At 43.5% G+C, this 20372-nt stretch overlaps 1 protein-coding gene across 7 annotated transcripts; it reads right to left on the bottom strand.

The window, feature by feature from the left end:
- Positions 1–324: 324 nt before the first annotated feature.
- Positions 325–16576, bottom strand: LOC310750056 (cytosolic 5'-nucleotidase 1A-like). Of its 7 annotated transcripts, none has more exons than XM_083587687.1 (7): positions 16300–16576; positions 13660–13713; positions 11315–11482; positions 10577–10706; positions 6953–7075; positions 6013–6191; positions 325–1054 (listed from the first exon to the last, which is right to left on the bottom strand). In XM_083587687.1, the coding sequence occupies exons 2-7, from the start codon at positions 13702–13704 to the stop codon at positions 752–754; spliced, it is 948 nt and encodes a 315-aa protein (XP_083443813.1). In that variant the 5' UTR covers positions 13705–13713; positions 16300–16576; the 3' UTR covers positions 325–751. The 7 variants fall into 7 exon arrangements, with proteins under 7 accessions (XP_083443813.1, XP_083443812.1, XP_083443811.1 ...); XM_083587686.1 differs by having other exon boundaries at positions 13660–15261; positions 15504–16488; XM_083587685.1 differs by having other exon boundaries at positions 13660–13718; positions 16300–16458.
- Positions 16577–20372: the final 3796 nt, after the last annotated feature.

Below are 20372 nucleotides of genomic sequence, written 5' to 3' on the forward strand. Positions count from 1 at the left end.
AAGAGTGCAACTATCACCGCAAGTGTGGACTACCTTAGAGCCACCCTTCCACCTTTCTCAGAGGTGTGGTTCCGTTGGTAGTTATTATTGTTTTGCTGTGTTATTATAAATTTGTTTTTGTGGTGTTTGTTTGAAATGCATCCTTGTTTCTTTGTTGTAAGTCACTTTGAGCTTTTTTTGTGGAAAAGTGGCATACAAATAAAATGAATCAATCAATCAATGATGAGTTCAGTGAAATTCTGGGGAGATTAGCTTATCTCCTGCATTTATACCTTAGGACAACTTCACCATTATATTTCTGATCAGTGCCATTTTAGCTTTGTATTTTTAAAAACCCACTATTTTTATTTCTGATCTTTTTGCATACACATATATAAAATATTAGAGCAACAGCATTTAAATGAAAATGTATTTTAGTGCAATAAAAAAGGCTAAAAAACCCCCCAGCAATTACTCTGCTTTTTTTCTAGTCACCATTTAGCTATCAAGTCAATCAGTTATACTTCAGTCATTGTTCCTTTATGAGCTTTCCGCTGCTCAAGTTAAATGGGTCCATATACAGTATTTGAATTTGTTCAGAATATATCGCAGCAAAGCAGCCAACACTGTATCTTCATGCAGCAGTTTTGTTCCCTTGGTCCCTAAATGTAGTCAATGCCATTTCAACTTTGTCCTGTCAGTCTGAAGCTTTGCCCAGCCATCCTTCAATTTGTTCAATCACCACAATACTGGGGCCATGATGTGGTCCCTGTCAGCAGTCACAAGGAACCAGGGCAGAGGGTATGCCAACATCCTGGGCACCCTGGATATTGTGAAGACCATCGTCAAAGAAGATATGGGGCTGAATCTTAGAGAGTATGGGGCCTTTAGGTGCTCCATCCATGAAGAAGGCCTCATCAATTGCCAGGCCCCATTCCCGAAGCGTTTTTATGGCCCGGATGCCCATGTCACGGCCACTGCGGGCAGTTACCAAGTAAATGCGGATGGGAGAGTCCTCTTTGCCAAATTTTTGGCGCATCTTACCAAGATGCAAAGCAAATGCTTTCAGTGGGCCCTGTAAAATACAGTAGACAAAAGGGAGGCATTATATTATTCCACAGAACAGTAAATTATAAACCAAACAATTCTATTCAGAGGGGGACAAAAGTATAATGTAAACCACATGGGTTTATCTTACTTTACACAAGTGACAACATTCGAGGAGTGATTATAAAAACGGCAAGTTTTTAAAGAAGTCACTGTATATGTGATCATTTCATCAGGGCATGGGAGAAGAGTTTTAAAGTGTAGGTCGTCTGTCTGACTTTAGCATTCACTAGATCAAAGTACAGAAACCAGAGAAGATTGCTTTGTAAAGCTAGATCAATGCAGCAAAGCCCCATCAAAAGAATCGCCTTCCTGGCCACTTCAGTCCTTTGAACTGGGTGGGGGAACTGTGGCATTTCAAAGAGTCAACTTACAGGTGAATATGTGCCATTTGATGACTTGTAGTTGAACATATTCATCGCCTCCATTGAAAAGAAGCAGGTTTGAGATAGTGCCAGGTGATAGGAAAACTGTCAGACACATCATCCGTAGTCATCAGGTAATGAACATGCCTGTGTGAATTCATCTCTCAGGCCTCTGCCAGTCATGACCCATCATGCCTCTAATAAAGCCCCCCCACTTCCACTAACCATACAGATACGAGCCTTGCTGCTGTTATCCACACTCTGGTTGTTACGAAAAAGGAGCAATGCTGCTGAGTGCTCCAGATGGCTGGAAAGCCAAACAGGATGTTGATGTTATGGGACTGTACCGTGGGAACAAGGGACAGTCTATTATGTGCACTGAGCACCGGATGTTAGCTCAGAGTGTCACATGACCCTGTACTGGAAGTACATGGGTGGAGTTATTCTCTCTCTGGCTGCTGATGTGAGAGGGTGCAGACACGTTTCTCTGCACTACTGGAAAGACAGAAATAAAGGCATGTAAATACATTTCTGTCTGTCTCTCTCCCCTCCCTGGGAGTGAGGGAGGAGGGATGGTTGTGTTCTTCTCACGTTGAGGAGAATCGGCCGATAGAGACCTCGCCTTGTCTTGCCGGGAGTCGCTGACGGGGAGGTCAACATGGAATCAAAGCCGGGCACCTGGAGAGTGCCAAATTCCTCTGACAAGGCTTGAGATTCAACATATGGTAGCAGAGGATGGTTATCTGATCCATGGGAATCAGCATGAGAGGTGAGAGGTTGATGGATCGTGTGCCATCCTCTGCACCAAGGAAAGAAGATAACGTCTGATCAGCTGAACAGACGGCTGGACACCAAGAGGGGGTGTTTTCCAAGCAACGGAGCCCCAAAAAGGTATGCTGAATATCGGGCTAAAAGTGTGAATGCAGATTGATTTATTCTCTGGTTCACGAGAGCTGCGTTTGGAAAAACAGCTCTGAGAGCCTAGGCTTGCATACCAGGCATATTTGCGGTGAGATAAGAAAGAGAAGTATGCACAGTTGCTAAGCAACGACAGTCAGGACAGTGGAAAACTACTGACACCTGGGGCTGGCTCAGTCAGAGCCGGGAAAGCGAAAGTTGTTTTGACTTTGAGACAGCTTGGAGATTGCCTGCCTGAGAAAGGCAGAAAACAGCTCAAAAGGCAGCTTTTGGGATTTTACTAGCTCGAGTGAGAGAGCTGAGACTTGGATTCAAAATGGATGCCAAGGACAGGGGGAGGGAAGAACGGAGTTCTAATTCCCCCACTGATGTTGCTACTGGAGAGGATGCTGTAGCTTTGAACGCTGTCCGATGTTACAATTGCGGACAGGCTGGGCATCTTCAGCGGAACTGCAAGAAGCCACGCCAGCCGAAAGGAGCGAAGGGCCGCTCAGCAAAGCCTGAGGCAGCAGGCAAAGGTCGTACCAAGTCTTCGGTGAAACCTGCAAAGGCCCTGATGGCGAAAGGAACCACGCCAGATGTTGGACACTCGTTTGTGATCGATACGGGCTGTAATTTTCATATGTCCCCACACAAGGCGCTCTTTTCGACGTTTAAGAAGCAAAGCTTCGCTGTGGAACAAGCCAACGGTCAGAAGCTGGAAGCGACCGGGGTTGGAACTGTGTATCTTAAGAGTCTGAACCTGACTATACACAATGTTTACTTGGTTCCTGAATTGAAGTTCAATCTGCTGAGTGTTTCGCAGATTGCAAAGAAAGGACTGAAACTGTCCTATGATGATAAGAGCTGCGAGATCTTCAAAGATGGAGAGTTATATCTTTCTGCCAGACAGAAAGATGGACTGTATTTGTTGACTTTTGACCAAAGTGATTACATGGAATGTAATTCTGAGTCTAACTTGATTTCTCTTGCAGGTGTGACCAAGACGAGCACCAAGAAGGTGGCCAGGGTCGACAGAGCATTTCAGCGGGTGTATGCTGATGTGATTGGTCCTCTAGAACCATCTAGAGGCAAAGCAAGATTTTATCTTGTGTGTGTAGATCATTTCTCTAACTTTGTCTGGGTTTATGTGTTAAAGAGGCCACAGGAAGCCTTGGAAAGGTTTCAGGAGTTTTGTGACAAGGTTAAAGATATGCATGATGCTAACATTGATTGTCTTTTGACAGATGAGAAGCAGATTTTTCTTTTACAGGATTTCCAGAGGTTCCTGCACAAGAAAGGGATAAGACACAAGGTTGCTGTTTCAGCGGAAGCGTGGAACAGGGGTGTCTGTGTACGGGTGAACAAAGAATTGCAAAAGGGGATGAATGCGCAATTGCTTAGTTCACATCTGCCACATGAGTTCTGGGCGGAGTCACTCATGTCGTTTTGTCATGCGTGGGTGAGAAAGGTTTCAAAAGAGTTGGGAAGTTCTCCTTTTGAGAAACTGTTCCAGAGAAAACCTTCTGTTGCCCATTTCAAGGTTTTTGGGTCTCATGTGAGGACAGAAGCTCCAGGGGGAGTAAAGAATGCCAGAGGCATTTTTGTGGGATATGAAAAGGGTCTCTACAGAGTAATTTTGTCTGAATCTGGTCAGGTGATTCTCACAAAATTTCTAGAGAGTGCTCCTGAAAAGGAGAGAGTGATAGCACACACATTTCCCACAGAGGACGATTCAGATGATGATGATGATTTCACAGAGTACAGTGGTACTGAGAGCGACAGTGATAGCTCAGAGAGCTCTGTTGTCACAGTCATTGAGAGGAAATCTCACACAACGGATAGACCTTCACAGGTGAAGGTTGAACCACTGTTTACCATTGGAACTGGTTCTCCAAAGAGTCCTGAGACAGAACCAGTGAGCAGAGAGGATCAGCACCTCATACGCAGGTCTGAGAGTGTCACAAAGGGTGAACCACCCAAAAGGTACTCAGAAGAGTATGCTAATTTAGCTGTTGCATGTGTTGCTGTTGTACACAACCGAGGACAGGTTGGAGCTGTGTCTAAGTCAGAGACAAAGACACAACAGAGAGTTGCTAGCCAAGGTAATGCAGATGCACTCATTCCTTGGAAGCTAGACAACCAGAGAGGTACACTGGGGAAACCAGTGGCGGGTAGTTCCAAGGGTGGAACTGAAACAACAGGGGAGTGTTATGTGTATAACAACTGTTTGTTTTCTTCTCTGGATCACGCTTTGCTTGCCGCAACATGCATTGATTCTTTTGGGGGAGGTTGTTACGAAAAAGGAGCAATGCTGCTGAGTGCTCCAGGTGGCTGGAAAGCCAAACAGGATGTTGATGTTATGGGACTGTACCGTGGGAACAAGGGACAGTCTATTATGTGCACTGAGCACCGGATGTTAGCTCAGAGTGTCACATGACCCTGTACTGGAAGTACATGGGTGGAGTTATTCTCTCTCTGGCTGCTGATGTGAGAGGGTGCAGACACGTTTCTCTGCACTACTGGAAAGACAGAAATAAAGGCATGTAAATACATTTCTGTCTGTCTCTCTCCCCTCCCTGGGAGTGAGGGAGGAGGGATGGTTGTGTTCTTCTCACGTTGAGGAGAATCGGCCGATAGAGACCTCGCCTTGTCTTGCCGGGAGTCGCTGACGGGGAGGTCAACATGGAATCAAAGCCGGGCACCTGGAGAGTGCCAAATTCCTCTGACAAGGCTTGAGATTCAACACTGGTAACCTGGTAGTTGAATTACTGCAATGCATTATATATATGAAGCTGCTTTAGAAAATGGCTTGGAAACTTCACTTGGTCAAAACAGGGCAGCTAGGTTATTACTGGAGAGTGGTAAATATGATTGTATTACAGCAGTGCTCCATCATTTGGAAGCCGGCTAGAGTGACTGGGGCAACCTAGTTAGATGGATGGGGTACAAAATAAAAATAATTAATATTAGCAGCAGCAGCAGCACCATACCTTCCAACATTTCTCCAATGAAAATAGGGATGTCCTATTCCATAATAATAGTTTTATTTTTTTATACCCCATTCATCTGACTGTGTTGCCCCAGCCACATGGGGCGGCTTGCAACATATATAAACACATAATAAAACATTAAACATTTTTTAAAAAACTTCCCTATACAGGGCTTCCTTCAGATCTCTTCTAAAGGTTGCATAGTGACTTATCTTCTAGGCTCAGGGGTCGCATAACTCCATACCCTCCAACATTTCTCCAATGAAAATAGGGACTTGCTAAGGAAAAGTGGGACATTCTGGGATCAAGTCAGAAACCAGGACGGCTTCTGTAAATCTGGGACTGTCCCTGGAAAATAGGGACATTTGGAGGGTCTGCTGCACTGGCTCCCAATCTGTTTCTGGGACTTTTAAAGCTCTGCATGGCTTCAGGACAGGCTACTTAAAGGATCATCTTCTCAGCAGTTGGGTATGTGCGGCTGCATGAGCAAAGCCCATCGACTTAAGCATAACCCTGACCTTGCCACCTCGCCCTTGCTCAAGATCTCAATAGCTAGTTATATTGATTCATATATATTATAGAAATGAGTCTTACAGGGAGAAATCACTCATACACCTTGCGGGGGGTGGGAATGGATGCCAGCAAAGGATAAGAAAAGTAAGCAACCTCACCTCTCCCATGGGCACACTTTCCATCTTTTTCTCATACGCTACAGCCCCCTCCAGCCCCTTCTCACGAAAGACCCGCTCCGTCTCGTCTGAAAAGAGTACAGCATCACCGTCAAAGACGACGCGCAGCTGGGTGCTGGGAGCCTGTATCTCCTGCTGGAAGATGAGTGCTGCTGAAACTCCTGTATGACAGAGAGACGGTTAGATTGCCTGTCTGGAAGTGGTTCAGCAGAGGATGCATGATAGACACAGCTTGGGCTAGGCCCCAATTTAAATATCCTATTCTCTGGCATGAAATGATCTCCTGAGGTTAAGCAGACACAGATGTGGTGTATCTCTGGAAGTGACAGATGTGAGGCATGCTCTGTTGGTTCACAGCCTGCTCATGACTATTAAAGCTTTTAGATGTCACAACTGACTGCTTTATTTTTTTGTTTTATTTTGCTGTCAGCCTTCAAAGGGAGGAGGACAGGTTGTCTTTGATGCAGCTGCCTTGTCACAACAACAGGCTCCAGGGGGAAAGCAGAAGAGACGAAGCAGTCTTGCCTGGGGTTGAAGCCTCTCTCCCACTTTCTCCATGCACTAGCTGAACAGGTCAGTGTTTCCTCAAGATGTCTGTTCAGAAGTGTGAGGAACACTGCAGGGAAACGCTATTCCTCTTCCGCAACGAATGTGACTTTCCTCACAATCACGCCACTAGAGGAACTTACCACACTAAACAATGACACCAGCTGGGATTTATCCGGGGTACAAACCCACAAACAGCATTTCGGAGCGAGAGAGCAAGCACATTTCTCTGTTGTTTGAACTTGATGGGGCGCAGATGATTTTGAGAGGACATATGGAAGGAGAGATGGTAGGCCCAGGACATAAAATAAAAGCAATGTCAACAAACTGTAACAGGAAATTTTTAGGCGAAAGAAAAGAAGAAACAGAAACAAACCTCTCTGAAGCGCATTGCACACATCTGTCATGTCAGCTGAGAGGAAAAGCTTCACATTGTGGGTTTTCAAGTATTGGGTAGAATCTTCATCACTGACAAAACAAAACTTGGAGATCTCCAGACCTTTAATCCAGGGAAAAATAAATATTGTGCAGTAGTTGTAAAGGGGGGGACTACAAGGAGTTTAAGCATATTAGAAGAAAATATACACTATTACAAGGTCTGATTTGCAGGGCTGAACTAGGCAACCTCTTCTTAATCTTGGTTGTGTAACACTTAGAAATTGTCACCAGATGTCACTATAGTGCTGCTTGCACAGCTAGAACAAAAGGTATCAAGTCTTTCATTCTGGACCAAACTGGATACAATGTCAATGGCATGTAAGCAATTCATGGGCATAGTGTTTTTTTAAATGCGAATGTGGGGAGGCCCAAGCAGGATCAGGACTGTGATGCACAGGGAGGGGCATCATCAATCATTTCCCCGGTCACCACCTTGGCAAAAATCACTCCGGAAGTTGGCATTAGCCTTAGGAAGAAAGCTCCCATTGGTGCCCTAGAACCGACACTTCACAGACTCAGTCAAATCTATGCTCAGTCACAGCACCAGTGTTGGAGTGCAACTCTGATGGGGTAAACATATGTTCGTTTTTAGCCCCATCCCAATATTAAGTTTTGACTCTCTGTTGTAATAGAAATCAAGAAAATCATAGGCATTGACCTAGCATTCAATCAGTTGTTTATCCTGTTTAGATATATGTAGGTTAAAGTGCCAGATCAGAATGTGGAAATGTTCACTTTTAATAGCAACTCAATTGATTATTGATTGTTGATTAGTCAGCATTGCAAAAAGATTACCCCACCTTCTATAGGAGGCCAGTGTCTGTAGGTATGAGATATGGCTTATTCAATCCAACTTTGTAAGAGTCGGAGAAGGGAGTTGCCAAAATAATGTCCTTATTGAGAAATTGAACTTCTTCACGCAGTATTGGAACAATAGAGTACAGGACACAATACAGCCCTGCTCTGTTTTGGAATGGATTTAAGCAACAGTACTAATTACAAAAGCAGAACAGCAGCACTGTTAAAATCTATGATTATATTATTCTAACAGCACTGCTGTTCTGTTTTTATAAATACTGTCAAGCATGGCAAAATGATTAAAGTGGCCATACGATGGGAACACCCACAAACTATTCTGCATCTTTTATTGTTTTCTTTCATTTTCACTAATAAAGAAAGAGGAAGGAACTACAGAAAGTTGTGATCTTCAAAATGTGGGTTTTTCTACATTTGATGCACGTACAGGGATGGGAGTGGTTATCTAAAGCACATACCCAAGCCCTGAGAGAGGGGTTTGGGGCCCATGAGATCGTGCTGATAGTTTGAGGCAGTCTCAGGCTCACATGCCCTTGCATTTTGAATCTGAAAGTCCCTGTCTTGGTTCCAGGCGCCTTCCCCCCTCAGCACCCGCACTGTGGTATGCCCTCAAGGGTGCCTGTTCCACCCATACAAGTCCGGGGAAATAAGTACAGCTGGTTAAACTGTACCTAGGTGAGTCAGAGCTTGAGACCACACCTTGGCTGCTTCCAGGTAGCCTTGTGTTTCTGCTCACATAACTTCACAGCGTCCCCAGCTCACATCCTTACACAATGGGGAATAAACACCACAGGAAAAGTGGCAACCTTGCCAACATGTAAATGCAGCACTTGCTCTCTGCTCTTCCCTGCTGCGTCCTTTGTGGAAACTTCCCTCCATACTTTTATGTCTGTAGCACGTACCCTTTCCCTGCCAATTGTGGGGAGGCTGCAAAGTCTCAGAGCTCATATTCACAGCTATAACCCAGATGATTCTTAAATGTGTCATCTCCTTCTTGGAGTACATGCCTGGTTCTGATTTTTTTTTTGGAATGTGGACCTAGTCACAGGCAGATTGGGCTGAATGGAAGCCATCTCTGTCCCAAAGTGGTGAAGCAGGGGTACATGCAGACACAAGTCTTCAAGGAAGCTAGTTGACATGTGGGATAAGTATAGACTGAACCATTTGCAATATGAGACACTGCCATGTGTCTTCATTCATGAGTCTGTTCCATCCCATCTCCACATTTACCTGTGTGTGTGTTTTTGAAAGCATGAAAATTTATAGTTAAATTTGGATTTAAGTACATATTTTATCATAAACAATGCATTTCAGTACATATTTCATTGCAATGCGGGCAATCATAAACATACTTTATATAATGCACAAATTTCAACAGATTTTTATACATTCTTTGATCCAACGCAACGACTGCTTCGCAACATTTGGAGAGGTGTGAAATCCAAAAGATAATTTCAGTGCAAACTTGGTCAGCGCACTGAAATATGTGGGCCAAACAACATTATCCTCCATCCTGAGCTGCCACTAAATTTTGGAGCCAAGTGCTCCCTGCCTTCTTCACCTTCTGCCTGCAAACAATATAGTCCTGTTCATATAGATCATGATCATAAAACAAAGATGGTGTCTTAGGCTGCAGTCCAAACCATATTTATTCAGAAGTAAGTCCCTCACTGAATGCAACAGGCTTACTCCCTGGTGGGATTCCGCCATAAGTTACTTACTAGTGCTATTTGTTCCTCCCTACTCCCTGGTATGTATATTGTTGTGAGTTTTTTCACACTTAAAGTGACCTCCATGCATGCACTTTGGCAATATACAGGGACTATTTGTGCTTTAAGATCAGCAGGATGACCTGTGTGGTGTGAGGGCCAAGGGAAGTGCATTGTCAGTGGTGATTCTTTGCATATGGAACTCCCTCTATTTCAAGGTGTGTGCAGTCCTGCCTTTATGTAGTGTTAGGTCAGGTATCCCCAACCTGTGGCCCTCCAGATGTTTTGGCCTATAACTCTCATGATCCCTAGCTAACAAGGACCAGCGGTCAGGGATGATGGGAATTGTAGTCCAAAACATCTGGAGGGCCGAAGGTTGGGGATGCCTGTGTTAGGTGATTTGTCAAAATGCACCTTTTTGGTGTGCATTTGGAATACAAGGTTGACTAGAAAAAAGGTCTAATTTGCTGCTGGTGGTACTGTTAGTAAATTGCTACATAAATTGAATCATTATGAGCTGCTGTGCTTTACAGTTTAAATGAGTGTGTGTGGTTTTTTTTAAAAGAGTTTACTTCTTTTTAATTCATTTGACCTTTTAGCAAAGTGCTCTGTGGCTTCTGCAAAGGGCAGGATATATATCACTGAAACAAACTAATAAATGAAACCACATTTGCCTGTGGCTGCCTGATTTGTGCAAATGCATGAGCCTTTTTCTAGATGACTACTCCAGGTATGGGTCTCCCAAGGCACTCAGAAGTGGTCCTCTATAAGCATGAACTAGCCTCCTACTCCATACTAAGTGCTGTCTTCCTAGCACAGGGATGAATGGCTTTGTAGCCTGTCCAGTGTCCTTACCTCTTTTCGTTTCGCGATTCACAATACATACGGACTCGTCATTGTAATGTGCAGAAATGCAAACGAGGTCATGAGGAAATCAAAATTACCCCAAGAAAGAATGAAATTTACAATGAATGGAAAAAATGAAATCTAGAGGTTTCTGGAAAATGGCTTAACAGTCTTATGTCTAGGACACCTACCATGTTGCTTAGCACTGTTGATGACCCGCACACCACTCTCTGGACTGTTATTGGAGAGGACAATCACGTCAAAGAGCTCCTTCTCCTCTGGGTCTCTTTCAAGAAGTTTCTTGTTCACAAACTGTGCTGCCTGGGGCGGGGGAGAAGAGTCCAGAGGTGTATTACCATTCATTACTATATAAACCCTGGGCTTTAAGGCTGTAAGTGGTGAAGGCAAATGTGTTAGCATTTTAAATATGGCTCAGATTACGGTATTTGAAAGCATCTTCACTACTCTGAAAGCACAGGTGCATATTACTGTGCGAGAGGGAGTCGTGAAGAAGAAAAACCAGATCCACAATTTTCTAGCAGTTTCAGGGAACTGCTTCTGTCACAGGCAAAACTGATTGTACAGTATTTGCACTGCTTATGGTGCTCTCACATACCCACTCCCCAGTTGTGGGACAAAGCAATTTTGCAACCATTTATATATATATTAAAAACTGGAATTTTTTGCAAGGCAAAGTATGAATGTGCATGCAAAAGAACACTTATACATTCATTTAAAACATCTTTACTGTCTGATTGAAACATGACGGGGGCAAGATTAACAGACACTTTTGCTGTTGAAATGGGTGGCAGTAACTGCCACCCATTTCAACAGCAAAAGTGTCTATTAATTCTGAGATGAGAATTTTAAAAGACACAGGGGATCTGTATTTCACACATGCCTTGACCGAGCTCTTCTGGGCACTTTACCTGGATAAAAGCAAAGGCTGTTCCTGGCTCCAAAGGGTTGTTCTCGTTCGTTTGCTGATGCTTCACATACTCCTCCTTTCCCTTTGTCAAAAAGATCTCGTGCTCCTTTTCCAGGTTGAAAATAGCCCTTGTTGTCACAGCAATGACCAGAGCTTCCTTGGGATCTTTCTGAAGAGGAGAAGCCCGAGAACAAAGTCGAGGTTTGGCAACCAACATTGGTCAAGAGGGAAAAGTGCGCTGAAGGAAACCTGAACGAACATTTGTGTCTCACCTGTATATTTGCCACTCCTCCCCACTCAAAGCCACACTATTTGGATTTAAGACTATTTCACTGCTATATGTTTTGGCCACCTCTCCTTACACAAACTGATCTGGAAACAGTAATCATCATCCAAGGCCCTTCTTCATGAGCTCCTTTCATAAGAAGTCTGGAGGGTGGTATCTCTGCTTGTGCAATGCTCTCTCCAGGAAGATTTCCCTGGCACCATCTCAATCTATCGTTAGGTGCCAGGCTATAAACTTCCCCTTTGACCCTGGCTTTTGGCCCTTGATTTGAAGGAGTTCTAAATATGTGTGGCCTCTCTTAGTGAGGCAGGATCTCTAAAACCTGTCTTTTATTTGTTTGGATATGCTTTTAAAGGTTTTTATTAGTTGTGTTTATTGTAATTGGTTTTAATATTTAAAATTTGTGTTGCTTTTGTGAATATAAACAACAGCAGCAGCAAGAATATGCTTATAGCACATACCTCTACCTTCTTGGGAAACTAATGCTCAGAAACATGTATATCCTGGCAAGCTTAAGGCAAGCTGTCCCTATAATTACATCCCCTGCAGAGAGCACAGATGTGATGAAGCAGAACTTGAACTCCAGTGTCAGGACTCCCAGCCCATGACTTTAATTTGTGAGCTGGCAAAGGAACTACAGAAAGCAGCCAGACTAGTTTTAGGCATGTTTGAACAGCAATAGGCCAGAGTACATCATCTGGTACCAGCAGCTTGCAGGTTAGGCTTGCTCACTTGACTTGAGTAACGAGAGGACTATTATTAGCCCTTGCGAGGTAAGTGCAAATCTGCAACCTTGTGGTGGTAAAAGCAGCTGTGGGTGGAGTTTTAGGAACCAAATGACTGAAAGGATAAAGGTAGTATTCCTTTTCGTTGTCATCTTTGGATAGAAACCCCTCACCGACAGTTCTCAACAGAGAAATGACCTTTAGGATTCCCAGGGAGCATTCTGCCTTTGAGTTAAAAGGTAAATGGACCCCTGACCATTAGGTCCAGTCGTGACCGGCTCTGGGGTTGGGGCACTCATCTTGCTTTATTGGCCGAGGGATCCGGCGTACAGCTTCCAGGTCATGTGGCCAGCATGACTAAGCCGCTTCTGGCAAACCAGAGCAGCACACAGAAACGCTGTTTACCTTCCTGCCGGAGCGGTACCTATTTATCTACTTGCACTTTGACGTGCTTTCGAACTGCTAGGTTGGCAGGAGCAGGGACTGAGCAACAGGAGCTCACCCCGTCATGGGGATTCGAACTGCCGACCTTCTGATCAGCAAGCCCTAGGCTCTGTGGTTTAACCCACAGCGCCACCCACGTCCCGCCTTTGAGTTAGACTGAGCCTAATGGGAAGCACCCTGCTTTGTTTTGGAGGAACTTTCTGATCATTCCAGACCCAGAAAGGGTTCAGTGCCAGAGAACATGCTTTTTCATGAAAAGCACCCCAGGTTCAAACCCTAATATCTCCAGCTAGGGGAGAGACGCTGCCAATCAGTGTTGACAGTATTGGGCTAGATGGACCGATGGTCTGACTCGGCATCTTTTTTTTTGTAAATAAATTTGTATTAGTTTTCCAATATTCCCCCAATAATAGCCAAATTATAACAATATCAATATCTGACTCAGTATCCAAGGCAACTTCCTATATTCCTATGGTCTCTGAAACACAGAATATGCCGAACCAATTTGGTGTTCTAAGTTTGGGACCAAATTTTGAATCTCTTGGTTTTCATTTGCCCATAACAGGCATAGGCAAACTCCGGCCTCCAGATGTTTTGGGACTACAACTCCCATCATCCCTAGCTAACAGGACCAGTGGTCAGGGATGATGGGAATTGTAGTCCAAAAAACATCTTGCCTATGCCTGCCCCATAACAGTGGTACTGTACTGTTCACATATCTCTAGGCTGTATTTGTCTGGAAAAAGAGACTCCTCAGTGTCTTAGTGTATACTGAAGGGGAAACCAGTTTCATTATGTTTAGAACCCTATTGTACTTAATTGAAAGAAAACAAAATATAGTTCCTCCTTTAATATGCTGACTATAAACTACTATAGCTATTAATGCCATACCTGGGTCACACTGGTGTTTATGACTGTGCTTTCGAGGTCTGCCATCTTCCGCTTCTGACCTTGAAGGAGGGGAAATAGCTGAGGCACCAAGCATCACATTACATTCTATCTACTGGCAGGAAAGGGAGCATTTATCAACTGTGAGAAAGATTGCATATGACACCTATGCCACACTATCTCTTGCCATAATTTGTGGAAACAGACCTGCAAACCTCTGTGGCACAAACATAACTTTTCATAGATTTATGCAAAACATTGTCAGAGCCAAAGATAACATGAAAGCCAGGAAATAGCAACAGCTTAGCCACTGAGACAAACAATATAAAACACAAAACAATATAAAAGCACCCGCAGAGAAAGTAACAGAGAGAAACAGAAATAAAAGGCTACCCTGCTAGCATTCTCCCCAAACTGATCTCACCTCCAAGGAGCGCACCACAGCCATCGTTGCCACCACAGCAGCAACGAGTGATGCATTTTCTGGAGGCAAGACCTGCTGCCCCTGTGGATTATGCCACCTGAGGCAGTTGTCTCAGTTTGCCTCTGGGTGGGCAGGCCCTGCATACGAGGAATCTTTAAAAAAGCAACTAAGCGGCCACTCATGAAAGAGAGAGCCTCTGATCACCTCCAGGTTAGACTTTTGCAATGCATTGTGGGGCTGGCAGGGGTTGCCTCTAGAGACTGCACAGTTAACAACAGCCACTTGGTTACTAAAATAGCAGTCCTAACCCCACTTTCATAAGAGCAAGCCCCACTGAATTCAACATGGCTTGCTTCTGAGAAGACATGGTTATAGAAGACTGTAACAGAAAAATCCTACAGGTCTACTTAAGTTATTTGCATGAAAGGAAGACCAACTGGAATTAATGGCAGCTACTTCTAGGTAAGCAAGACTAGAGGTCTTGAATGCAAAACGTTATTTATTTGCTTATACACCACTTGATTGTAAAACGAAACCAAACCCTGAAAGCGGTTTACAGAAAAGATAAAACAATAAAGTTACCAATAAGATGAATTAACCATAATAACTTATGACTTTTGAAAAGTTAAAATAACAAACTTAAAGTTAATTAAAACTCATATCAACTTTCAAAATATCTGGGTTGCCTTGTCTAAACAAAAATGCTTTTAGCAGGTGCCGAAAAGAGTACAGTGAAGGCGCCTGTCTGACATCAATAGGCAGGGAGTTCCAAAGTGTAGGGTGCTGCCACACTAAACTATCAAGTTCTTACAGATGTAGAACAGGTATTATGTGTCACCTTTAACAGTGCCAGTTCTGCAGATCAAAGCAGCCAAGTGGGTGTATATGAGGTAAGGTGATCTCACAGGTAAACTGGTACCAAGTTGTTAAGGGCTTTATATACTAACACCTTGAACTTGGCCCGGTAGCAAATCAGCAACCAGTGCAGATATCTGAGCATAGGTGCTATATGCTGACAAGGCCTCAGTCGTGTCAAGCAATTGTACTGCAGTATTCTGCACTAACTTCAGCTTCCAGCTCAAGAACAAGGGAAGCTCCACATAGAGTGCATTGCAGTAATCCAGTCTTGAAGTAACCAATGCACAAACTACCCTGACAAGGAATTCCCAGCCCAGGAATGACTGTACAGTGGTACCTTGGGTTAAGTACTTAATTCGTTCCGGAGGTTCGTACTTGACCTGAAACTGTTCTTAACCTGAAGCACCACTTTAGCTAATGGGGCCTCCTGCTGCTGCCGCGCTGCGGGAGCCCAATTTCTGTTCTTATCCTGAAGCAAAGTTCTTAACATGAAGCACTCTTTCTGGGTTAGCGGAGTCTGTAACCTGAAGCGTATGTAACCTGAAGCGTATGTAACCCGAGGTACCACTGTAGTTGTTGAACAAATCGCTACTGGTTAAAGGTACTTCTTGCCACTGTGGCTACCTGAACCCCCAGTGACAGAGCTGGATCCAAAAGCACCCCCCAAATTTCTTGGACACAGGAACAACTCACCCATAGTGTCTCTGTCTTGCCAGGATTCAAGCTCATATTACAGATCCCTTGGTTGGTAGGTAGTTAGGAAGTTACCCAACAACTTCCTGTTTCGTTTCTAAATTCTGGTAAACTTCTGCACATTCTTTTCTAACTCCGGGCCTGGCTCGCCGAAGATCAAAAGTGTGGAAAGGTGGGAATTTTTTGGTAGCAAATCTGATGGGTTCAGCACAGGAGCCCGAGAAGACCTGGTAGTCATTTGCTCCAAATCCCGTTGTTCATAGCAGAGCCCTACAAGCCCCGAGGTAAGCCAGAGCTATAAACTAACATTTTGACCTGTGATCCCATCACTGCCCCTACAAGCACGCGCAACTCTGGTGTGGAGCCCAGCTCACCCCAGCGGATCTCCTTCTTTTAGCACGCCCCAAAGTTTGAGAGAGAATGCTTGGGTAAAGAGCAGCAGCAGGGCGGCAGAAATCATCTCTGATTCCTTTCTGCAGGATCCCTGTATCTCCTTTTAAGGGCTGAGTCCGAAAAGAAAAAGAGAACGGGAAGGATCGTCCCAGGGGATACCAACTTCGGCGGCTTCCCGCATGAAAAGTGAGCGAACAGCAAGGATGGCCTGGGTTCCTTTTCACTATCTGCAAAACACACCCATACACAAGAAATTCAAAAAGACCGAAACTCACCAAACGCAAATGCAACTTGTCTCATCCAAAACACCCAGTATTTGAAAAAGATGCTGCCTCTTTCTATCCGGCAGAAGTAGAGGCGCCAGGCATCCTGGGACTTGTGGTCAACGCCGCTGCCTTTCTTCCCTCTTCCGACGACGACAAAGAAGGCGGGGGACTCGGTTTCCCAGCGTGCTTTGCGCTAGCGCGCTGTCAACATACCAGAGCGGTGGGGTGAGGAAGAGTCTGGCGATGGGTGGAACCATCACGGCGATGACAGAGCATCTCTGAGCAGCGCTGCTAAGGGGCAAAGAGAGACAAGCCCAGAATTAAATTTCAGGGTTGCCCTAGGCTAGCCTTTCATTTTGGGATAGGCTGCGCATTCATCAGCCGTAAGCCTACCAAAAGCACTTTTCTTCTCGCTGCTTATAATTTTACTACAACCCTTTAATTTTATGGGCCGTAAAAGGCAGCTGTTAAATATAGTCCTGCCACAAACCTCATGAAAATACAGGCTGCTTATAAAATGTAGCTATCAACATATGAAGAGAATTTGTAAAAACTGATTTCTTTACCAAGTGTTTCTTTACCATCTGTGCTCTCTCCTTCATTTCTGTTTTATTTTATTTATCTATTTCAAGATAGATTTAGGGTTGACATCTTTATTATTATTATTTTAAAAAATAATAATTCAAATGCCTCTGTACATGTGCAGAGCACCATTGCCTTGAACAAAGCAAAGATTTTTTTAAAAATCAAAACAAAAACCTAAGGAGGGGAAATGCCTTTGAATTTCCTCTTTTGACAAGAAACTGCTTTAAAAATACTAACATGCAAATATCGAAAGCACTGGCCACAATGTTTCCATTCTGCTTTTTATGACAACTGGCCAGGAGGACAGAATTCTGGTAGGCCAGTAAAATTCAGGCTGGTTGGTAATGGTATTTAGACTGTTTACCGAAGGCTGTGCTCAACTCTCACCCTGTTTATATTTCCTGTAAATTCCAGAGCAGCTGAAATGGATAGGAACTCCGACATGGCAATGCCACCCAAGTCCATGAGCTGTTGAGTTTCCGCCAAGTGAGTTACAGTCATTTAATTTTAAAATGTCTAGGCTTCATCCTGATGAAATCAGTGTGCAAGAAAGCACACTTGTAAGAAAGCCCCACCTCAGCATCATGCGTACTTCATACACTTCAGACATTTTAAGATCTAATTCACAGGGAAAGGCTGTAGCTCAGTAGCATATATGCTTTGTATGCCAGAAGTCCTGGCTTCTCCACACAATTCTCACTATAGCAAAGGACACACCAGCTGGGGAGATAACCACATTTTCCCAGTAAGAAGACACTGTTCTTTGAAGCCTTGGGTAACACAATACCCCTGCAATAGAGGTACAGTGGTACCTCGGTTTTCGAACGTAATCTGTTCCAGAAGACCATTCACGTTCTGAAACTTTTGAAAACTGAGGTGCAACGAGGAAATTGAGAAAAATAACATATACACTCAGCGAAAGCCGTTTGACTTCTGAGGCGTGTTCGAAAATGGAAGCATTTACGGCGTTTGAGTTCTGAAACGTTCGTCAACGGAGACGTTCGAAAACTGAAGTACCACTGTATTGTGCTTTAAGGAGAAGATATTTGAGCACCGCACAACAAAGGCACAACAGCTGCACTAGGAATGAGTATTACAGTACTGTGCTGCAAATTGTCTGGTCAAGTCTTTGGTCAGTGAACACCTCTGACTTTTTGAAAAAGGATGTGGTACAAGTATCTCTCGCTAAGGTATTCCTCAGCTACTCTGGAGCTTGCCAAGCTTTGTCTGAGGTGCTGTTGCTATGCCCAAGCAGAACAAAACCCGGAGGCCTTTAACCTGCAATGCCTTTTGCGTGACACACTCCGCTCATTGCCAAACAAACAGGGCAGACCTGCTCCTGAGGAGATGGGACACCGTCAGAGAACACTCTGACTGACAGCCTTCATAAACATGGCAGCCCTGCAGGCATGCTTGTTGCTTCTCAGGAATTTATTACTTCTCCCTTACGGGGTGGAGTGAAAAAGTATCCTATTCTAGGCGAGATCAGAAATATACAACCATAATGTATGCGAGATGCATTGGGTTTCCGTAACCCTTTGCTGTGGCACATTTCAGTGCATCAAGGTAGACCTGTCCCCACACAGACCTGTTTTATAAAGGTTATGGGATTCCATTTTTATTTTTCAAAGTTAGTCTCCAAAAGCTCCCTGTTGACTAGTTCATTTTATCGTATTTACATATTTTCTTAGACTATTACCTCTTGTGTTCTGAAGTATCTCTGTTACGGAGAGACATGTAAACTGTTTTACTCCAGATGAAGATTGGGCTGTATATATGACCCATGCACTCCTTATTTCAATGTCCCTTCAATTAGTAATGGTTGAGAGCTCTATCCCTCCCCTCCCCAGATATTATGGATTACTGTACATTTGGGATGGGGGATAAATTTGTTTCAGTTCTCATTTAAAGGCAAACCTACCTAAATTACACTTTCTGAAGCAATATGCATGCAGAAACAAAGAATTCACATTTTCCCAAATTTTGCAGTGCAGCTCTCCAGCTATGTAATATGTTTAAAACTGCCTGGAGCCTGTCATCTCACCTGTATGCCAGCTGTATGTCATCTACCCCTCCTTCTGAACTGGATTTAAGCCAGATTCCTTGGCGTGCAGCAGGACCAGTAGCAGAAACTTATTGTTGCTTAACATTTGCTTTGTATTTATGTACTTATTCTTAGAGTGGGCTTTTTTGTAATTTATTCTGTGTTTGCTAAATTGTTGATTTTTGTTATTTTGAATTTACTGACATATTCTGTATTTTGTATACTTGTATTTCCAATGTTCTCTATTTTGATGTTTTGAATGTTCCACAGCTCATTGTGGAAAACCAGCATGTAAGTGAAATCAACTAACGAATCAATATATTGAGGTAAAGTGTGCACAGAAAGCATGTATTAGTGAAAACAACATAAAAAACGAATTCCAAAAATGTGTATATTAGAAGAAAGTTGCATTAAGATATTGATAAATTTTCATGATGGCTTTTTTATTGCAAACTGACATGGAAATGTGGAGAACTGAACTAAATATTAGAAAAATGAGAAACCAAATGAAACCAAATTTGTCAGATTTGCCCTATCCCTACTGTAAATTCACACAAACAGGGTCCCCCCCCAACCCTAAATATTTTAAGTTTGATAATGAAACCACTGTTTTCAGGCAGTTACTAGGGGATCACATTAGGAATATTGCACAACAGCATCATGGAATCATATAAGACTGATTTGATTGTGAAGTTGGGTTCATACAGATACAAATATGTTTGTATTAGATAATTCTACAGGAATTCAACCTGAGATCTGCAAAGCACACACTCTACCAATGAACTTTAGTCCCTCTTCCTTGAAATCTTGGCTGTACCAAAAAGTAAAAAAGAAGAAAAGAAAAGAAAGCATGCTAAGAACATGAGCATTGTTTGAATCCAGCGCAGAAATGTATATGTGTACTTAGATTTATTCATTCATTCATTTCAATATTTATAAACAAGCCTTATTTATATAACATAACACTTGGTTCACATGAGAGGGTCCAAACTTAGGAATGCCTGAGCTTGAGGACAATTGCATGGAGGGAACTGGATGGCACTACCAAATGGGTAAATTCATCCATCCATTATTCTGCTTCTCTCAGATGAGTTTTATTTCTTATTGATTTTCTATTCTCCAGAAGAATGAATTGCAATTAGAATTGTCCTGGCCACAGCACAAGCACCACGGAAGTAAACATTCTGCACCTGACTGTGGCTCTCGGCTGGCTTTCAACTGTTGAAGGGTATGTCTCATGCAAAGCATACCATGGCATGGAGCTAATGATTAAACTGCCTATCCCTGAACTCTGCATATGGAAATAGAAGATTGGGTGGAGCATTACACAGAGCAAATCTCAGAGAGGCAAGAGACTGACTGACATGTACACACCATTCAACCAGTTTACTGATTTGGGTGTTGTGAACTTTATTCAGCATTAATTTTGCTGGAAAGGAGCACCTCACTAGTC

This window comes from Podarcis filfolensis, assembly GCF_964270895.1.
Source record: "Podarcis filfolensis genome assembly, chromosome: 1".
NCBI lineage: Eukaryota > Metazoa > Chordata > Lepidosauria > Squamata > Lacertidae > Podarcis > Podarcis filfolensis.